Source organism: Cibotium barometz, chromosome 49 (genome assembly GCF_041138505.1).
Source record: "Cibotium barometz isolate CiBa-2024 chromosome 49, ASM4113850v1, whole genome shotgun sequence".
NCBI classification, from domain to species: domain Eukaryota; kingdom Viridiplantae; phylum Streptophyta; class Polypodiopsida; order Cyatheales; family Cibotiaceae; genus Cibotium; species Cibotium barometz.
The window spans coordinates 34,473,977-34,496,962 of NC_141094.1; the positions used below are offsets into that span (position 1 = coordinate 34,473,977).

Below are 22,986 nucleotides of genomic sequence, written 5' to 3' on the forward strand. Positions count from 1 at the left end.
GAGTAGGAGAGTGATTAGCACTTGGAAACACTCTTGGAAGCTTGGAAAACACCCTAGCAAGTTGGGTATGGCTATGGAGAGCTTGAAAATGGAGAGAAATGGTGGAAAAACAGAGTTTTCAGCCTCCAAAAATCCTCATGAAGAGAAAACACGAATTTTCTCTTAATAAGTAAGTGAATTGGGGTCTAATCAGGTGAAGGGACATTGGGAGATGCCCATTTATGAGTAAAAAGGGAGGATCAGGTCCTGGACATTGAGTCTTGTCCGCCTCGGGACTTCAGTGAGTGTGAACTTGGAAGCGGTCATAATTTATAAGTGACTTTTGGGCACCTAAACTTTAATGAAGTGGGAACGCACTCACTTATAAATATTGGCTAAGTCCTAAGGGCTATTTGAGCCTAGATTGGGTAATACTTACCACCTGTTCACATGCCACACAACCATGTCAGCAGACAGTTTCACACGCACGGTTCACGGGCAGACGTCCCCTTACCCGGAACTACACATTCGTCAAGCAAGCATGAAAACAGCATGCAATTTTAATTGCAAGCAAGCACATAAAGATGCTATGCAATGCATAATTGGCATGAGCAATTTCCATTCATGAAACCATATAAGACCAGGCGTTTCCTGTTGGGGTAAAGGCATTATGCCCACCCTTATAGTGTGTACAAGCCCATAAGTTATAGTACATAGTACACTTAGTACTTTTAATGTACTAAGTGCACTATGTGTACTAGTGCAATATACATGTGTGATAGGGGAGTCACACACTCATCTTGGTGAGTTGACTTATCCCCACAACTCTCTCTCTCTCTCTCCCTTGTTCTCTCTGTGTATGTCTCCCACATGAATCTCTAACCCTAATTATCTCCCCCATTCAACTGGTATCAGAGCAGCGCAAAGGGCTGCTCAGCCAACCAGGCGCAGCCAGCCATCCGTACACGAACTGCAGCTACAGCAGCATCATCACGACCCCACTGCAATCAGAAATCGCCTGAATTCACCAGAACAGCAGCAGCAGCATCATCAACTCCTCTTTCCTGCAACAAAAATCAGAAAATTACCTGAGGTATTTGCTTCAATCTTTTGGAATTTGCATGCCCAATTTGCAATTGAGCAGGTACAATCATCAATTGAGCAGGTCAGGTGCCATATTGCTCAATTTTTGAATCAGAATTGGCAAAATTGGGTGACATTGGTCACAATCAGGATCAATTTGCAGGAAATTGGATGTCGAAATTTGGGGCTTTTGATGTAATTGTGCAATTAAGCATTCATACATGCTGTACGATGTGAGAAATCGCACATTTGGGTAAAATTGCAGCAAATTGCAGTGCAAATCAAGGGGCTTTTGTGCCGATTGGATTGATTTGCATGCAGGCAATCGCATTTGATGCTTTGGGCAATGTGTTGATGCCTGTCAAGCACTCAATGTGCCTTTAAATCAAGGGGCTTTCATGTATTAGATGTATATGTGGCCAGGGGGAAGCACTGTGAACACTCTGGATGCCTTAATGTGCGTCAATGTACCATGTATGATCAGCAATTGATCTTAAATCAAGGGGCTTTTCAAGATCGTATGCTTGTTGAGCTTGGCAAAGCAGCAGGCAAGACATTTATGCCTTGAATCCTCAGAAATCAGCTTGCAATCAAGGGGCTTTTGCCCAATTTCTGTTCGAAACTGTTGTATGCAGTGTTCGGGACTGTAAAAGTCTGATTTTCACTCTTTTGTACAGCCAGGAGAGCATTTATTGCTACTGTACCTGTTGGTACAGATTTGGTACAGCTTTGTACAAGTTTTGGCATGGCTGTACACTGATTTGAGTGACCAAAAGGCTCAATTTCAGCTGCTGTACTTGCCGGTACAGGTTTGGTACATTATTGGTGAGCACTTAGTACTGCTGTACAGTACTTTGGAAGGGCAACAGAGCACATTTAAGGTGCTGTCCTAAATCTGCAGCAACCAGATTTTGGTGATTTCATCACATACAGTGGGAGTAGAGTTGCATTTGTGCTTCCGCAGTGGGAGATAAAGCTTGGGAGAACAACTGTGAGCACTTTGTGTGCTTTTGGTGCAGTGTTTGCACACTTGCAGGGAGTCAGGCATTGACATGTTGCATATTGCTATGGCAACCACAGGTGAGAGCTCTTCATTGCTTCACATCAAGAAGCTTGAAGGCTCACATAATTATGATATTTGGCAAACCCAGTGCTATAATGTGTTGCTCCAGAAGAAGCAGCACAAGTCTATCAAAGAAAGGGGCGTGATGTCCGCTTCTCTTACTGCTGAAGAGTGGGAAGATATGGATGAGCTGGCAAGATCTACTATCATGTTATCTGTGTCAGACTCTTTACTTTTCAGCATTCGTGAAGAGAAGATAGCTTGGGGAATGTGGCAGAGATTGCAGGACTTGTATGCCCAGCAAAGTGCCTCAAGCAAAGTGTATTGGTTGAAGAAACTCATAGGTCTTCAGATGAAGGAAGGGGCGTCTATGACAGCCCATCTAAATGAGTTTAATGGTATTGTTAGCCAAGTTATAAATCAAAAGTTGGCAATGGACGATGAGTTCAAAGCCACTTTTCTCTTATGCACTTTACCAGAGAGTTGGGACACATTCAGGACAGCCACTAGCAATTCGAATGCTATGCTGTCAGATGCAGATGTTGAGGGTACTCTTCTTCAAGAAGAGATGAACAGGAAGAACAATTCTGTTGGAAAGTCCAATGCAATGAATGCACGTGGGAGATCCCAGCAAAGGGGTAAAAGCCAAGAACGGGGAAGGAGCAAGTCCCGCTCCAAAAAGGATTTGGAATGCCATTATTGTGGCAAGAAGGGACACATTAAAAAGCAATGCTACAAATGGAAAAATGATCAAAAGGAAAAGGGAAAAGGCAAAGACAAAGACAAAGATGAAGCCAAAGATGTAAAGCCAAAGGGCAAAAGTGGAGTCAAGATTGAAGAAATCAATGTGTCACATGCAGGTGACAGTGAGGATGAGGTCCTATTCACATCTTCACTTGATGCCCGTTCACTTCTTACAGGAGATGGTCATGGTATGCACTCATGGATCATTGATTCAGGTGCCTCCTTTCATGTCACAGGTTGCAGAGACTTGTTTATCAAGTATACTGCTCGCAATGAAGGAGTGGTTTATTTGGGTGATAACCATGCATGCAAGATTCTTGGCAGAGGTGATGTGAGGCTTGTGTTTTCAGATGGCTCACAGCTTATGCTCCATGATGTCAGGCATGTGCCTGAGATCAAGAAGAATCTGCTTTCTACTGGACAGCTTGATGATGCTGATTATGTTACCACATTTGGTCGTGGAAAGTGGAAGATTAGTAAGGGCTCACTGGTTGTTGCCAGAGGCTCTAAGGTGGACACTCTTTACTTCATGCATGCAGGTGTTTGTCACCATGCTAATGTAAATGCAACCGAGCTGCCGGAAATTTCTATGTGGCATAGCCGGTTGGGACACATGAGTGTCAAAGGAATGGAGCAATTGTCTCGTTTGGGTTACTTGCCTTCTCTAAAGTTTTCAAGTTTTCAGTTTTGTGAGCATTGTATATATGGCAGGCAACTCCAGTGCCCCCACAAGAAAGCTCTTGGACAGAAAGATGCTCAGTTAGAGCTTGTGCATACAGATGTATGTGAGATGCCTCAGCTTTCTTTGGGAGGGGCAAAATATTTTGTGTCTTTTATAGATGATGCCAAACGCAAGGTGTGGGTTTATCCTCTTCGTTTGAAGAGTGATACATTCTCAGTGTTTGAGAAGTTTGTTGCTCTTGTTGAGAATCAAATTGGCAAAACACTGAAGGCTTTGCGTTCCGACAATGGGGGAGAGTATATGTCCAAACAGTTTCAGGACTTTTGTGATGCTAAAGGCATCAAGAGGGAGCTCTCTACTCCTTATGATCCTCCACAAAACGGGACAGCAGAGAGGATGAACAGGACCATTCAAGAGAAGGTCCGTTCTATGTTGTCACATGCTGCATTACCTCATGGTTTTTGGGCTGAAGCTGTTATGACAGCCGTTCATCTTATAAACAGGTCACCTAACACGAGGCTTGGTGGGAAAGTGCCAGAGGAAGTATGGACAGGGAAGCCTCCGTCATACAAGCACTTGAGAGTGTTTGGTTGCGTTGCGTACGTGCACATACGCAGGGAAATGCGCACCAAACTTGATCCTAAGTCTCACAAATGCATATTCCTAGGATATGGTGACAAAGGTGAAATGTGGTATAGACTTTGGGATCCAGTGAATAGAAAGATTATACGCAGCAATGATGTCATTTTTGATGAAACATGCATGTATAAGGAGCCTGCAAGGCAACAGGAGCCTGGCAGAGTCATCTTTGATGATGATGAACATCATGGACAACAACCAAGGGCTGTAAATCAGCCATTACAGCAGCAAAACCAGCCCTTAAATGGCGCTGAAAATGGTCCAAATGGACAGCCAGAGATGGCAGAAGATATCCCTATGGATATACCACAGTTAGAGGAGATACCGGGCATGATTTTTCAGCCTTATGGCATGGAACAGGAGCCACCAATGGGTGATATGCAGGCTGGACAGCAACCTGCAAATGATGGTCATTGGGTACGGAGGTCCACTAGACCCTCCAGAGCCCTTGACAGGTTTGTTCCAGGGGTTGACTACTTGATGCTCACTGACTGTGGGGAGCCCTCATGTTATAAGGAGGCTTTACAGAGAACAGACAAGGCTCTTTGGGAGCGTGCCATGAAGTCAGAGATGGATTCTCTGCACAAAAATGGAACATGGAAGTTGGTGCATTTGCCTGCAGGCAAGAAGGTTTTGCCATGCAAGTGGGTTTACAGGCTCAAAGTTGCACCTGATGCAAAGCCAAGATACAAAGCCAGGTTAGTGGCTAAGGGCTTCAAGCAGGAATATGGTGTGGACTTTGATGAGATCTTCTCTCCAGTGGTCAAAATGACCACACTTAGAGCTGTGTTAGCTTTGGTTGCACATGATGATCTGGACTTGATTCAGATGGATGTGAAGACTGCTTTTCTTCACGGTGATCTCCATGAGGAGATATATATGCAACAGCCAGAGGGTTATGCAGTAAGTGGAAAGGAGAAGCTTGTATGCAAGCTGAAAAAGAGTCTTTATGGGCTCAAACAGGCACCAAGGGAATGGTATCATAAATTTGATACATTCATGAAATCCCAGAAATTCAGGAGAAGTGACATAGATCACTGCTTATACACCAAGAAAGCTTTGGATGGCAGTCTATTGATCCTCATCTTGTATGTTGATGATATGTTGATTGCTGGGAAATCTCGTAAGGAGATGGATGCCTTAAAGCAGAGGCTGCATCAAACCTTTGATATGAAGGATTTGGGTGATGCAAATCACATTTTGGGTATGCGGATACTTCGGGACAGAAATCAGCATGTGTTGTATTTGTCTCAGAAGGAATACATTGGCAAAGTCTTGCAGAGGTTCAATATGGACGGGGGGAAGAAGACTAGTACTCCTTTGCCTCCATATGTGAAACTCAGTGCTATGGACAGCCCACAGTCAAATAGAGACAGGGCTGATATGGCCAAGATTCCGTATGCTTTAGCTTGTGGCAGTCTCATGTATGCCATGGTTGCTACTAGGCCGGACATTGCATTTGCAATGGGAGTGGTTTCTAGATACATGGCCAAACCTGGCAAGAAGCATTGGGAAGCAGTGAAAGGTGTCATGAGATACCTGAAGGGCACAAAGGATATGTGCATTTTTTTTGGCAAACAGGATGCATTAGTGCATGGTTACACAGATTCGGATTATGCCGGTCATCCAGATAACAGGAAGTCTACTACCGGTTATGTGTTTACATTCACAGGAGGTGCTGTGTCATGGATATCCAGGATGCAAAAGTGCACTGCCTTATCTACTACAGAGACCGAGTATATTGCAGCCACAGAGGCTTGCAAGGAGGCATTATGGCTATCTCGGTTAGTGGTTGATTTGGGCTATACAGGGGATATTCCATTGTTGCATTGTGACAGTCAGAGTGCCATCCAGTTGGCAAAGAACCCTGTCTTTCATGCAAAGACGAAGCATGTGGATGTGAAGTATCACTTCATCATAGAGGTGATAGAGAACAAGCAAATTCAGCTTGTTAAGATTCATACGGATGACAACCCGGCTGATCTGTTGACAAAGAGTTTGCCTCCAGAGCGATTTGCTCATTGCAGACACTTGATGGGCATTGGATGAGGCCAGTTTCAGCCTTGATATGGCCTTGTATATTATCATGTATATTCTGATTTTTCTTTTCCTTTACTTAAGGGCACTTTGCCTTTAAGTGGGAGGTTGTTGGGGTAAAGGCATTATGCCCACCCTTAATAGTGTGTACAAGCCCATAAGTTATAGTACATAGTACACTTAGTACTTTTAATGTACTAAGTGCACTATGTGTACTAGTGCAATATACATGTGTGATAGGGGAGTCACACACTCATCTTGGTGAGTTGACTTATCCCCACAACTCTCTCTCTCTCTCTCCCTTGTTCTCTCTGTGTATGTCTCCCACATGAATCTCTAACCCTAATTATCTCCCCCATTCATTTCCAGGCAAGTATATGCGATACCAGACCCAGTGGAAAGCCAATCCTCCAGGCGTTTCCGGGCATGTACACAAAGGCACAAGTCCCAGCAGAAAGCCAAGTCCTCCAGATATTCCAGGCATGATAACCTCAAGTTCCAACGGAATATCATATCCAACTATACACCATGACACGTGTCAATCACATGCATAGGCACATTCCATAAGCCATGGATACCAATCCAATATGTACATAGTGTGAAAGCAAGAGTAAACCATTCGGGTGGCCAAATGGTGACAGTTGCCTCCACCCACTGAGTCCGCACCACATGGACAGATGCTTGGACTTCAATGAGAATACGAAGCGCTGTTGGATGGGTCATTAGATTGGGATATGTGCACACCACCCAATTAGAAAAGTAATTTGTCCCTCTTTAAAAAAAATAAAGCCTTGTCTTGCCTTGTTAAGTATGCAGGTGCAATGTCATAGTTGCAAGAAACGTTTCGAGGTTTTTGGGGCTTGGTTTCAAAACATTTCACCCTCTCGGCTATGGAACCCCGAGGTTTCAAAAAATTAATATTATCATGAATTTTAAATATTTAAAAGCTTGTAGAAACCACTCGAAAATGAAGCGTGTAATGACGAAAATTTGGGGCCAACTGGCAAAATTAGAACAATTTAGCAAATTGGGACAAACTGGCAAAACTGAGGAAAATTGGCAAAATTGGGGCAAATTTCAACAAACCGGGGCTGGGGGAAAATATAAACAAATGGAAAAACTTGGGGCAAAATTGGACAAAGATGTGGGCACCTTGGAACCCTGAGGTTTCAAAAAATTAATATTTACATGAATTTTAAATATTTAAAAGCTTGTAGAAACCACTCGAAAATGAAGCGTGTAATGACGAAGATTTGGGGCCAACTAGCAAAATTAGAACAATTTAGCAAATTGGGACAAATTGGCAAAACTGAGGAAAATTGGCAAAATTGGGGCAAATTTCAGCAAACCGGGGCTGGGGAAAAATATAAACAAATGGAAAAACTTGGGACAAAATTGGACAAAGATGTGGGCAACTTCGTCTGGGTTTCGAACCCCAGCACTAGTATAGTATTAAGACAATATAATCATAATTAAACTCAAATTTATTTGCTTTCGAGCGCGGAGGGGGGACTGGCAATATTGGGGAAAATTGGAGCAAATTGGTAAAGTTGGGGATAATAGAGGGGAGTCAAAACAGACTGCCTCTCTCTAAAGGTGCTGCCAGGACCCTGAGATGAACTGTACCCTAAGCTGGCCAATGTGCCTGTCTGAATGAGTAGCATAGGTGAAGCAGCCGTGCCATGTGGTCAAATGAAGGGTGGCTGTGGTCAGGGGGGGCTAGCGTGGGGTCTTCCCCTACCACACCCCATGGTCCCACTACACACTAGGTTTTCCTAGGTCTGGACTGCCACGAAAATCATGCTGCTGTGCACAATGCAGCTAACCACAGAAGCAACCCAGACAAGGGGTGCATAAGTACACAAAAACAAGAAGTGAGCAGTATCAGACAGGAAATAGCCAACCCACTTTAGCTCTGACATTTCTACTGCCACCTTTTCCTGAGCAAAGAAAGTTGTGAACCACTCTCCAAATTTTGCCAATACTAACTGTGAGAAAGAGGTGATGTTTCACTTACGGACAAGTAGCACATCAACCATGCAGCCTCCCAAGGAGAGGCAAGTGGCACTCCAATAGACAAGGTTCTTATGGATGGTTGCAAGGATAATTAATGGAGCAGCAATAGACATGAACAATGTCTAGATCACAGTTCTTTCAAATTGAATCCCTAGCTATAGCAAGAGCATACCTCTAGTACCATCGTGGTAACCATTACAGTACAAACATCACCATCAATATTCACCCTGTGTCTTCTGACCTGCTCCAAAAGGTCCTGCATACAATCTCCTGGATGTATATCATCTCCCTCCTCAGAACCCCAGAGCTTGAAGGAAGACTCAACTTCCTGCAAGGGCAGAAATCACATAAAACTTAAACCCTTTCAAATTTGTGGAATAGAGCCTATTTCAATAAGAAAAGCACATATAGAACAGAAATAAAGATTAAAAATGTAGCATGGGGAGAGGGGGAAAAAAAGAGAGGGGAGGGGAGGGGGGGGTGGTTTATCACACAGTGAGAGAGAGAAAGAGTACTGCACATTGTGCATGCTACCCTATGAACATGCAGATATGGTATGTACCTCAATAAATGCTGCTGGATTCGGGCAAGACTGGTCTCTTGAAAACTTGAGAGCACACTCTGCAGCTATCCGCCCATCTCTGAGTGCCACTGCCTTAAAGAAATCCAGAAGATTGGTGCGATCATTACCAGAAAGCTCCGCTGTCATACCCACATCAAGGAAAATAACATGCGGTTTTGAAGGAAACAGTCTTTTTCCAGGGCGATTTCTTTTTCTTTCAACACGAACCAAAATGTTGCCAGGGTGCATGTCTGCGTGGATGAAATTATCGACCTGAATCACCACATGAACTTGGTTAGACACAAACTGAGCTGAAATTAGGTTAAACGACTCTCTCTCTCTCTCTCTCTCTCTCTCTCTCTCTCTCTCTCTGTGCCAGTGCCCCCTCTGCCCGCCCATCCCACTTCCCCTGTGCCCCTCTGCTCCACATCTTGTTCGCCGCCTGTCACTTCCGCCGCTATACTGTGTCCGCATCTCGTTCGCACTGCCAGTGCCGCCCTCTGCCCGCCCGTCCCACTTCGCCTGCGCCCCTCTACACATCTGCAACGCAACCCTGGACTAAGGGTTGGACCATCAACCAGAAGCCACTCCCACCCTTACTTCATCGCGCACTCGTCTTCACCAGTGGGACAGATTGCAAGGGGAATTGAAAAAAGTGCTCGACAATGCAAATACAGAACCAAATGCACGTGTGTGCTTACCCCCACTATTATTCATGCCACCATTGAGGAGAATAAAAGAAGGGAGATTCAGGCATTACATGTGCATGTGGTCGGGCTGCAAGAAGAGTCCACCAAGGCCGACACCACCATACTATGTCGGAAAACGGCCATAGAAGGCAACCATATATGGATGCATGGAGAGCAAGTAAGGTTTTCCGTACAAGGGGGGGGCTCCAGCACAGTCGATTACCTTATGGGATCGCCGGAACTAGCCTTGCTGATAGCTGACTTTACCATTCCACCACCGGCCACTGCTGAGAAGAGGCAAGGTCAAGAATTGTCCGAATCGTGGTCATCCTAGCTGTCAGTGCAAAAGTGTCATCATAATTGATGCCAAGCCGCTGAGCATAGCCCTAAGCCACAAGTCTACCCTTGTGCTTGTCCACCGACCCATCAGATGTATACTTGGTCTTGTAGACCCACTTGACACCAATGATTGACGGTTTTGACGGCCTCGGAACCAACTCCCAAGTGTTATTCTTCTCATATGGCTTCAAGTTCCACTTGCATGGCTTTCCTCCAAGTCTCTTGGGAAAGAGTTTCCTTAACTGAAGTAGGCTCTTTGTCCCGAATGATACGAGACATCAATGCATAGTTTACCTGTAAAAGCTCCTTTGATTGACTTTTATCTTGAACTCTATGCGATCTTCGAGGTCCATCCTCCTTGAACCGTGCAAAAGCTTGGTCCTTCTGTGAAAGAAAGTAGACCCACGTGAATCTGGTACAGTCATCAACAAGCAGCATGAAATAGAGAGATCCTCCCAATGATGGTGTCTGTTGAGGTCCACACAAGTCAGTGTGAATCAACTCCAATGGTTTTGAAGCCTCCCTGGAAGCCTGCTTCGGAAAGGATTCCCTGTGCTGCTTACCACAAATGCAAGAACTGCAACGTCCTTGCCTGCTGCCAACATTTGGCAAGCCAACCACCAACTGGTCCCGGAAAGCTCGCCGCAGTGCATCCACATTTAAGTGGCCATAACGAAAGTGCCACAGATCTCCGACCTGAGAACCTGTCAATGAGGAGAGTGCAGAGAGCTTATAGATACCATTCTTCACACCGCCTTCCAAACAACCTCGCCAATCTCACAGTCCCGTAGAGCAACTGAATGCTCCTCAAATTCCACCCGAAAGCCAGTCTTGCATACTTCATGCACTGACAGAAGATGAAAACCAAGAGCAGGGACGTAAAGAACATGGGAGGAATGCCTTGCCCCCTTGCCGTTGGGAATAATCTCCATCCGGCCCTCACTGTGTATTGGAATGGTGGAGTTGTCGCCAATGAAAATGCGACTTGACTGCCGTTTCAGATCCAAAAAGAAGTCTCGGGACGGAGTCATGTGCCTGGAAGCACCACTGTCAAGAATCCATTCCCGGGTATCCTTTGCGGTGAAGCCAACTGCCTCCTCGCTCAAAGACGATGAAGCATCTGAGTCCATCATCTCTAAGTGCACAAATGCAAGAGTCTTTGCAGCTGAGGCTGAAGAATCAGCACTCTTCCCAGTTCGCTTAGGACACTTCCTCCAATAGTGGCCTTTCTCGCCACAATCATTGCAGGACCTCTCAGCCTTCAGTTTCTCTCGTTCTGTGTCAGGCTTCTTCTCAGAAGACTTCTCCGGTGAAGCCTTCCCTTTGCCCTTGTTGTTATTTCGGCCTTTCGGCCATTCGCCAGTTAAGGCCTCCGAACCTCCGCTGTGAGGAGGGCTCGTGAATCGTTCCTCCTGGTCCAAGACCATGGGCACAAGCTCCTCCCACGTAATGGTGCTGAGCCTGCCACTGGTAATCAAAGAGGAGTAGAAAGAGGAATACTGAGCAGGCAAGTGGGACAGCAAAGTAATGGCCATATCTTCTGATGATATCTCCTTCCCAGCCTGGAGGACTTCCTGCTCAAGGGCCTGCAGCTTGTTAATGAGCTCCCGCATTGTCGACGACTTTGCAAGGTTCATAACCCGCATCTGTACTTCCAAGGAAATCCTCTTCATGGGCGATACCCTGTTATAAAGAGAAGCCAAGTGCTGCCATATGCCTCTGGCCAGCGTCATATGCTTTACGTGATTGATTACTTGCGGTGTGCAGTTGAGGAAGATAAATGAACGGACCCTGACGTTGACACGATCCCACATCTGTGCCTGTGCCTCGCGGTCCTTCCTCGTTGACAGTAACTCCCCTTCCTCTGCTTCTGGCCGTGGAACCCTGATAACGATCAAATCAGCAAGGTCATATGACTCCAGCACAGACTTCATCATAACCTTCCCGATGCCGTAATTATTCCTGTCCAACTGACGGTCCACTGGGAACGTGGGGAGTGTTGGGATCTTCACATGCTTCTCAACCAGCTCTAATAAATCTGCCATTGCCCCCCCTCTAGCTGGCCCATCCCCCTGCCCCCCTCGATGTTCGCCCCTGCTCACCACCCTCTCTCCCGCCTCTCTCCCTCTGTTCGCTTCCGCCGCCCCCCCCCCCCCCCCCCCTCTCTCTCTCTCTCTCTCTCTCTCTCTCTCTCTCTCTCTCTCTCTCTCTCTCTCTCTCTCTCTCTCTCCGCCCCCCCTCTAGCTGGCCCATCCCTCTGCCCCCCTCGCTGTTCGCCCCTGCTCACCGCCCTCTCTCCCTCTGTTCGCTTCCGCCGCCGCCCCCCCCCCCTCTCTCTCTCTCTCTCTCTCTCTCTCTCTCTCTCTCTCTCTCTCTCTCTCTCTCTCTCTCTCTCTCTCTCTCTCTCTCTTTTAGGCATATGCTCACTTATGGTAGTGCTATGTGTGAACAGGGCTTAACCAAGGGCACTTTTTCCCATGTGGTTTTTCCCCTTGGACATCAAGTGTGAAAGGACACTCTAACATATAATATTTTGTACTTCTATATTATATGGATGTGGCACACATGCAAGGGTTGACTTGCATTTTGTGGATACCACACTTTTGGCTCTCTCTCTCTCTCTCTCTCTCTCATTTCTGTGTGTGAGCTTCTCTACCCTGCACCTAACCCTAATGTGCAGGTTTGTGTGTGTGAGGGTGTGAGTCCAACACCCAACATTTGGTATCAGAGCTGAAAGCTGGCCTTGGAGTGGTGGCTGTGCAGAATCTGCTGGAAAAAACCTGCAACATTCCGTCGACACTGTGTTTTTCCGTCGACGGACGTCCGTCCGCCGATTCCGTCCAGTTGCTCCACCGTCCGGCCGCCGGGACGGGCGGCACTAGTGGGGAGCCCACAACCACCGCCCAGCTCACGGGCGGCGCTGCCCTTCCCAGCCGGCGGCTGTGCTGTCCACAGCGACGTCCGACAGCTGCTCCGTCTCCCCGTCAGCGCTCCACCCGCCGGCGACCTGCCGTTCTGTTCCGTTCCAGTCGCCGTCTGCTCACGTCCGGCGTTTCCGTCAGCGCTCACTGTTCCGACCAGCGTCGTCCTCAGGCACCGGCGTCCCGTCCCGTCCGGCCTTAGTCGGCGCCGTCACCGTCGCCTCTTCGCTCCACGCACCAGTGCTCGCCTTGCTCTGACCGCCCGCCTTCGCTTGCCCCAAACCTACGCATCCGTATGCTGCTCGCGTCGCTGTTCCTGCCCGGCGCTAGCGCCTAGCGCGTAAAGACTCCAGTCGCCTCTGCTGTTCGCACCAGCCTTAACGGCTGGGCCCCGTCACCATCAACGCCGTGCTGATCGCCCGACGCCTAAGCGATGTTCGCACCAGCCTTAACGGCTGGGCCCCGTCACCATCAACGCCGTGCTGCTTCCACCGTTCTGCCCGCACGACACCTGCACAACACCTGCAAACCTAAATCGACTACTCAACATTCCGCCTGCTCGCCACCTGCAACGACTTCCTCCATCGCCAAGTTCTTTTTCAAGTTGTCTGCTCCAAGCCTGCTGCCCTTGCCTGGAGGTATTTTTCTGTACAAATTTCTAGGTCAAATACAAAATCTGCAGCCATTGCAGGGCAGGTCATATGCCGATTTTGCAGACAATAAATACTGTGCAATCAGATTGAAAAGAAAATTGCAGATGAAATTTGGGGGTTTTCAAAATTGAGGTCAAAATCAGCAAATTGAACCTCTCTTATTTGCAGAAATTTGGGGGTTTTCAAAATTGAGGTCAAAATCAGCAAATTGAACCTCTCTTATTTGCAAAAATTTGGGGGTTTTCAAAATTGAGGTCAAAATTGGCAAATTGGAGCTCTTACATTTGCAGAAATTTGGGGTTTTTGTGAAAATTGGCCAATTAGATGCACATTGAAGCGATTGGAGTGCATAAAAATTGGGGATTTTCTGATTGGAGCATATAATTGGGCATTACAGCTGCGATTTGTCGCGTATGTATACACATTGAGTGTAATTGGACAATTTGGTGCAGGTTTACACTTGCTTTGGTTTGCAGGCATACATTTGCACAGGACATTTGGTTGCCTGGCAGTGCACATTGGTGCTTGTTTGCTTGCAGCTATACTTTGTTGACATGGCACAGAATGCTAAAGATGTATTTGGTGTGCTCCCCCAGGAGGACAAGCTGGATGGATCTAACTACTCCCTCTGGAGTTTTATGATCCGTAATTTGCTGGTAGCCAAAGGACTTTGGGGCATCGTGTGTGGTGATGACACACGCCCACATACCATTCAGCCAGCAACGCCTCAAAGGGGAGGTGCTCAAAGAGCTCCTGATGTAGATCCTGCTCCCACACAAGAGCAGAAGAGATGGGACTCCAGAGATGCACAGGCCATGTCATTGATAGCCCTTTCAGTGAAAAGGACTATTATTCCGCACATTCGTTCATGCAAGACATCGAAGCTTGCATGGGACACATTGGAAGCAATGTATCAAGTACGCAACGAGGCAAGAGTTGCCTACTTGAAGAGGCAATTGGATCTTCTTTCTATGGATGAGGGTGACTCCCATGGCAGATCATCTCACCAAAGTGAAAGATTTGCAGGAACAATTGCTCAACATTGATGAGGTTATCCCAGACAGACAAATGGTCACCAACACTCCTCATTCTTTACCGCCTTCCTACTTGGCTTTCACACCTCTCTCAACCTCTCGATGAGAGGAGGTGGTGATCCCGTCACTTTTGAAAAGCTCGTGGGTTTACTCTTGCAGGAAGAGCAAACAAGAGCAAACATATCGAGCAACCGTGGTGGAGAAAAGGCATTTACAGCCAAGGACAAGGGTAAAGCAAAGAGCTTTAAGCATGGGGGACAACAGTCTAGCAAGGCTGGTCATGGACAGCCCTCTTCTAGTGGTGAAAAGTCTGACAAAGGGGATGCAAACAAGCCCAAAAAGAAGGGCAAATGTCACTACTGCCATAAGCCTGGACACTACATCAGTGAATGTAGGAAAAGGATTGCAAAAGAGAAAAAAGAAAGAAGCAGGCAATGCAGTAAGCAGACTCTTCGGATGACAAAGCACAGCAATCAGCTAATGTAATCCAGGAAGAGTACACTTTTTTTGGTCACATGCACTAGTGACACACCAGGTGCTTCAGACACTGATATGTCTTGCATTGCATCTGACAGACAGAATGCATCATGGTATTTTGATAGTGGTGCTTCGAGCCACATCACTTCATGCAAAGATGTATTTCAGCACTTGGTTTATGCTTCAAATGGCCGCACTGTATCATGTGCAGATCATACCACATATCCAGTAAAGGAATTGGTAATGTCATACTTATTGCAGCCAATGGTGCCAATATATGTATGAAAAATGTATTGTATGTTCCAGGGATAAAGAAAAATCTGCTCTCCGTCTCAGCCATAAACGACCAAGGTTTAAAGGTTGAATTTGAAGATGGAAGTGTTTGGTAAAAGACCCCATCAAAGGGTTATGAAATAGTCACTTCTGGAACACGATACAAAGGCTTGTATAAGCTGGACAGCTATGACAAGCTGCACTTATGATGCAAATACAGTGGCTGCCCACACTCCTGCTATGCATGATGCAGAGCTATGGCATGCTCGTTTTGGGCATGTAAATTTTCAGAGTTTGATGCTTTTGCAGAAGCATCATATGGTTGATAATATGCCGCCTCTTGAGTCTCTGCCAAGACATGTATGTGAGGGGTGTATTTTGGGAAAGATGAATCGGAAACCATTCCCCAAAGATGGAGCTGTTAGGGCTGAAAATAAATTACAGCTCATACATAGTGATGTATGTGGTCCAATGCGGACACCATCCATAGGGGGGCATCTTTACTTTGTCACATTCATTGATGACTACTCCAGGTTTGCTTGGGCTTACCCTTTGAAAGCGAAAGAAGATGTGTTTACATGCTTTCGACACTTTGTAGCAATGGCTGAAAATATGTGTGCATGTAAAGTCCAAACACTTCGCTCAGATAGAGGTGGAGAATAGCATTCAAGGATTATATGCTTCAAAAGGGCATCAAACACCAATGTACTGTGCCTTATACACCGCAGCAAAATGGTGTAGCTGAGAGGAAAATAGATCTCTCATGGAGATGGCAAGATGCATGGTGAAAGCACAAAAGTTGCCTCACAAATTCTGGATGGAAGCTATAAATGTGTGCAACTCATGTGTTGAACAGGTGTCCAACAAAAGCTTTGAAAACCATAACACCATTTGAGGCTTGGCATAGCCGAAAGCCAACAGTGGATTATATGCGTACATTTGGGTGTTTGGCATATGCACATGTGCCAGAACAACTCCGAACAAAGCTTGATGACAAAGCAATTAAATGCATTTTTGTGGGCTACAGCAATGAAAGCAAAGGATACCGTCTTTATAATCCAACTACACGAAGGATTTTTGTGAGTAGAGATGTGGTATTTGCTGAAAATTCAGAACAGCCCATGGTCAGCTTGTATAAAACCAATGATACAGGCATACAGGACATGTTTGATGGACTTACCCATTGCAATTAGGGGGGATTCAGATCAGCCAGCCCCTACACAAGAAAATCCACATGTAGAACATGTGGACCAGCCAGCCATTCAGCCCCCTTCTGTGGAAGAAGTGGAAGATCTTGTCAGGGAAGAGCAAACAGCCATAGACACAGCCAAGTCAGTGCCGAGATGGTTGCTGAAAACTTTGCAAGAAAGCAAACTTGCAGCTCCACTCACAGGTAGAACAAGGGCTAGTTCCAGCCATGCCTTGAATGTACATCGTGGGGAGTCTGCATTCGCAATGGGTGGTCTTTTTGATTCAGAAGAGCCTTCTTCTTATAAAGAAGCACATGAGAATGAGCATTGGTGGTTGCAAGCTATGCAAGCTGAAATTTCTTCTATCATGAAGAATAATACATGGGATCTTGTGGAATTGCCTAAAGGCAAGCATGTAATTGGCACAAAGTGGGTGTACAAAGTCAAAAGAAAGTCTGATGGTACTATTGACAGGTACAAAGCAAGACTTGTGGCTAAAGGCTACTCCCAGAAAAAGGGAATAGATTATGAAGAGACTTTTGCTCCTACTTCGAGAATGACCACAATAAGATCAGTGATTGCATTGGCTGCCCATAAAGGATGGAAAGTGCATCAGTTGGATATCAAAACTGCATTCTTGAATGGGGATTTACAGGAGGAAGTATATGTAAATCAGCCCATTGGTTTTGTAGTTCCTGGTGAGGAACATAAAGTATGCAGGTTGCACAAAGCATTGTATGGGTTAAAGCAAGCTCCAAGAGCTTGGTATGATAAGATACATGCTCATCTAACCAGCCAAGGTTATGAGAATAGTCCAGCTGAAAGCACATTGTATGTGAAGAAAACCGATGCCGATATTCTCATAGTCATCTTGTATGTAGATGACATGCTCATTACAGGTACTAGCAAAGCACAAATTTCAGATTTCAAATCTGATTTGAAAGCTGAATTTGATATGTCAGATTTGGGGCCTTTACACTACTATCTCGGCATACAGTTTATGCATACAGATGATGGCATTGTTATGCAGCAAACTAAGTACATAAAAAGTTTGCTAAAAAGGTTTCACATGGATGAATGTAAGCCCATTTCTACTCCGGTAGAACCAGGTGTACGGCTTACTATGCATGATATTGGAGAGCCTTTTGAGGCCGGCCTTTATAGCCAGGCAGTGGGATGCCTCATTTACTTGTGTAACACGAGGCCAGACATATCTTTTGGGGTGTCTTTGTTGAGCAAATTCATGCACAGCCCAGGCACAAAGCATTGGCAAGCAGTCAAACGCATTTTTCGATATCTTAAGGGTACCCTGGATCTTGGTTTGTTCTATCCCAGGGGGGGCAGCTTGCAGCTTTATGCATACAGTGATTCAGATTGGGCTGGTGATTATGATACCAGGCAATCCACCAGTGGGAATTGTTTTTTTCTTGGCAGCTCATGCATATCTTGGTTGAGTAAAAAGCAACCCACTGTTGCTACATCTACTTGTGAGGCTGAGTACAGGGCAGTCTTTACAGCTACAGTAGATTGTGTATGGTTGAGGAGACTATTGGCTGATCTTCGTGAGTGTCAGCAGACACCCACCACCATTCTCACTGATAGCCAGAGTGCTATGGCCGTGGCACGAAATCCAGTATTTCATGCACGTACCAAGCACATAGAAATTCATTATCACTATGTCAGAGAGAGGCTACATGCAGGGGAGATCAGTTTATCTTATTGCCCTACACAGGATAATGTTGCAGATCTATTCACAAAGGCTTTACCTCGAGAAAAGTTTGAAGCTTTCCGCAAAGCTTTGGGCTTACTCTCATACAAAGAGTGATCTGCTTCCTTGTACAGGTTCACACTTCCACTACAGGGGGGATTTGTAGGCATATGCTCACTTATGGTAGTGCTATGTGTGAACAGGGCTTAACCAAGGGCACTTTTTCCCATGTGGTTTTTCCCCTTGGACATCAAGTGTGAAAGGACACTCTAACATATAATATTTTGTACTTCTATATTATATGGATGTGGCACACATGCAAGGGTTGACTTGCATTTTGTGGATACCACACTTTTGGCTCTCTCTCTCTCTCTCTCTCTCTCATTTCTGTGTGTGAGCTTCTCTACCCTGCACCTAACCCTAATGTGCAGGTTTGTGTGTGTGAGTGTGTGAGTCCAACACCCAACATCTCTCTCTCTCTCTCTCGCCGCCCCCCCTCTAGCTGGCCCATCCCTCTGCCCCCCTCGCTGTTCACCCCCGCTCACCGCCCTCTCTCCCTCTGTTCGCTTCCGCCGCCCGCCCCCCCCCCCCCCCCCCCCCCTCTCTCTCTCTCTCTCTCTCTCTCTCTCTCTCTCTCTCTCTCTCTCTCTCTCTCTCCTACTCGCCGCCCCCCTCTCTCCCGCCTCTCTCCCTCTCTTTGCTTTCGCCGCCCCCCCCCCCCTCTCTCTCTCTCTCTCTCTCTCTCTCTCTCTCTCCCCCCCCCCACCTGGGCTGGCCCGCCTCGATGTTCGCCCCTGCTTGCCCCCCCCCCGCTGGCCCGTCCCTTTGTCCCCCTCACTGTTCCCCCCCCCCCCCCCCTCTCTCTCTCTCTCTCTCTCTCTCTCTCTTCGTTGTTCGCCCCCCGCCTGGGCTGGCCCGTCACTCTGCCCCCCTCGTTGTTCACCCCTGCTCAACGCCCCCCCTCTCTCCCTTTGTTCGCTTCCGCCGCCCCCCTCCCCCCCCCCCTCTCTCTCTCTCTCTCTCTCTCTCTCTCTCTCTCTCTCTCTCTCTCTCTCTCTCTTTTGAGGAAACACAGAGCTATAATACTGAGTATGAAAAAATCCCCAAAGTGCCAGTGGTGGCCTACTGAGGGGGCATACAAACTGTGCAGTGAGAGGCGTGAAGCCTGTGAGCAGTCAGTGCTACATCACGGTGGATGATGTGATGTGTGCAATATGAACCACTGTGGGGGAGTGTACTCCCATCTAGCTCTCTCTCTCTCTCTCTCTCTCTCTCTCTCCGCTGTTCGCCCGCCTCTTGCGCCTAGGTTGGCCCGTCCCTCTGCCTCACGCTTCCCACCCTTCCTCAGGCCCCCAAGGCAGCAACATAACTCTCTCTGCTGAATCTCTTCTCTCTTTCTCTTTTCCCTACATGGCTTGAACCCCCCCCACCCTCCCTGCTGCTGCTGTTTCGCGCTGCGCGCAGGTGTCATGGATTAATTTCCAGTCCATTGGCTGTGGGAAGTTCTGCAAAAAGTCATGGCCAAGACCGGAGTTAAAGAGAAGCTCGTGAAGGTGGAGGACAAGCTCAGCACAATTATCAAAGAAAACAAGAAGATGGTCGACTCTTCCGTTACCGCAATCATAAACCGCCTCTCCAAACACAAGAAGGGATTTGACAAAATCCAAGAGCTCGAAGAGAGAACATCCAAGCAAGAGGCTGAGATTTCAGCCTTAAAGGAGGAACTAGTTGAGGCCAAATTGCATGCTGAAAGTCAAGCGGCTGAAATCTCAGCCCTCAAAAAGGAGTTGGAAGCCACTTCAAAAGGCAAGCTTGAGGATGGAAAATTTCAGCACTCCTTTATTGAAGATACCATCAAGGAACAAATGAGGATCATTCGAGAGGAGCAGCAGCAACATTAAGAGAAGACATCTTCATGGGTGGAGGTGATCACAGACACAAAAGAAGATGGACGAGGCGGAGAAATGGATCGAGGTCGCCAAGAAAGGGAAAGGTAAAGAATCGCCACCCATCCCCACTCCCACCATCATCAACATGACCCTTGAAGAGGAGCAAAGGAGGAAGACCCGGGCCTTCCATGTAGGAGTGTCCAGTCTAAAAGATCGTGTGATGCGGAAGGGGGAACCAAGGAGCTCTTCTCTATGATGGGCATTGAAGCCACGCACACAAAGGCATGGAGAGTGGGAAAGAAGAGAAGGTAGTGGCGAATCTTCTAAGGAGAGAGCACTTATCATTCGTTTCCCCTCCATGGAAGCGAAGGACTTCTTGAAGAGACATCCTACACTCAAGAAGATGGGAATATTTCTTGGAGATGACCTCACACTCTTGCAACTTGCCAACATGAAAGAAGTTATGCCCGAGATAAGGGCAGCCCGAGAGAAAGGGAAAGTGGCCTTCTATAGAGATGGTAGAGTGGTGATTATGGAGAGGCGCTCTTCATGACGGCACGAGACCTATGGGACTACTCAAAGTTGCTACTTGGAATTGTAATGGATCTCTACGCCTTGATGTAGGGGCTTTTGAGGATAGTTTCACTGGGAGGGACATCATCTTCTACTGTGAGACGCATCAGGCTCCTGGACAGTCCATGCCACATGTTAGTGGATACCGATGGGAGACAGCTTGTAGACACGAGACTCGTTCAGAGCATAGAGGACGGGGCTCAGGAGGAGTGGCAGTATTGTTTAGAGAGGAGCTATAGCCACTGATACATATAGTCCGCAGAGATGAGCAGGCTAGGTACATGTGGGTTAGACTGAGCGCAGAGACGGGCAGATATCTCTACATTGCTATATGCTATTTTGCTCCTAGTACATCAGTGTATGCATCACCTAGCGGGCAGTCTCCCTTTTCTATTTTGGATGATGACATTTGGGAGTTCTCCAAGGATGGTGACATCATTCTCCTGGGGGACTTCAATGCCAGGACCACCCATAACCAGACAATATTTTATGATACCTCATAGGAGATGTTGAGGGAGCTTGATGTTAGGGATATGGTGGGCCTATCTAGACTCTCACAGGATGAGGAACATACAGTGTATGGGCGGTATTTGATAGACATGGGGACTGCACATGGATTGGCCATCCTGAATGGCCTACAGAGATTCCCGACAGCGGGCGGTTTCACTAGCTTTCCACATCGGCATGGTGCTAGTACAGTGGACTATGTTATGGCTCAGCCCAGTCTCATTCCCTCTTTTCAGGATTTTATGGTAGGGACTAGGCCGGTTGGAATAGCAGTGGATCATGCTATCTTGTCCTTCACTCTCACATTTCAGTTCAGCACCGCTCCATTGGGACAAGTCTCCACACACTCGTTATACCTTTACGAGGGAGACTGACACCGTGTACACGGATGAGATATACAGACGCTTATGTGCCGAGAAGCCGAGACGGCCATTAGATGAGCTCACTCAGATATTGATAGAGACGCTTCATGCTGCAGCATCAGAGGCATATCCCCATAGTCAGCCTACACGGAGACGATCTGGGAACATGCCCCAGAACATCTGGTATGATGAGGAGTGCAGAGAGATGAGGATCAGATTACAGAGAGAGGTGCTCATGGGTGTTACCACTCACAGACAGTCACAGATTACTTTCCGGCACCTAGTGCGACGGAAGAAGAGGGCTTATCTTGCTCAGTTAGAGAGGGATTTGTATCAGTTATTTATGAGTCAGGACTTAGGCGAGGCATGGAGACTATTCCATGAGCATTTACCATCACCAGCCATTACCTCCACAGAGATTTGGGGTGAGTATGCAGCATCCCTGTACACAGCACCAGGACAGCCGCCCCTGCCAGACCCATTGGAGCCATGCCCAGAGACATGTGCTTTCTTTCCTGCTGAGATGGTAAGGAAAGCTATTGACAAGATGAGGACTGGGAGAGCATATGATCATGATGGTTTGGTAGCAGAGCACTTTATTCATGCTAGAGATATGCTTGCAGAGCTTATTGCTATGATGTTTAACCGAGCCATGTGTGAGGGTTTTCCTGAGTCTTGGAATATGTCCACGATTGTGCCTATCTTCAAGTCACGGGATCCCATGCTTCCTGGGAATTATCGTACCATCATGATTGGTCACACATTATATGCATCTATTCTTGAGCAGGAGTTGAGTAGATGGGCAGAGAGAGAGGGCATACGTGCATCAGGGCAGGCAGGGTTCAGGAGAGGTTTCTCCACTCTTGACCATATCTTGACACTCAGAGCTATTATTGAGGAGGGCAGATTATATGGCAGGAGGATTTATTGTTGCTTTGTGGATTTCTCCAAAGCTTTTGACACAGTACCGAGAGCCAGACTGATGCGCAGACTACAGGAGATGGGAGTGCCCACAGAGCTCATTTGGGGAATCATGGCTTTATACAGGACGGTTGTGGGGCAGGTACGTACTACTCAGGGTATATTTGAGGTGGTTCACTCCACTATTGGGTGAAACAGGGCTGCCCCCTTTCTCCCACCTTATTTGGGATGTATGTGGATGAGGTTTCAGACTATGTAGAGCGGGAGGGTGACACAGGAGCACAGCTAGCAGGGACATGGATTCCGTTGTTATTGTATGCTGATGATATTGTGCTGATCTCAGATTCTCCTGAGGGGATGCACCGTCATTTGGATGCATTGCACACGTTTGCACACAGGACAATGGATTGTTTGTTAACCTTGGTAAAACCAAGGTGATGGTGTTTAACACCACAGCAGAGTGGGTTAGGAGGTCAGTACCCACCTTTACATATGGTCAGGAGACAGTGGAGTATACAGATGCATATACTTACCTTGGTGTGGTTTTTAGTGGCCCGCTATTTTCCTTGAGGAGAGCAACGGAGACCAGATTGACCAGAGCTTACGCAGCATTGAGGAGACTAGAGAGGATGTGTTCGCAGGTTC

General features: G+C 47.0%; 1 protein-coding gene across 2 annotated transcripts in view; it reads right to left on the reverse strand.

Moving 5' to 3' along the window:
• LOC147610524 (uncharacterized) overlaps positions 1-22,986 on the reverse strand; it is a 48,577-nt gene that overhangs the window by 20,361 nt on the left and 5,230 nt on the right. For both annotated transcript variants that reach the window (XM_086785925.1, XM_086785926.1), the window contains exons 3-4: positions 8,806-9,078; positions 8,416-8,571 (exon numbers count right to left, since the gene is read on the reverse strand). In XM_086785925.1, the coding sequence (XP_086642051.1) occupies positions 8,416-8,571; positions 8,806-9,078 (429 nt within the window). The remainder of the gene's footprint in view (positions 1-8,415; positions 8,572-8,805; positions 9,079-22,986) is intronic.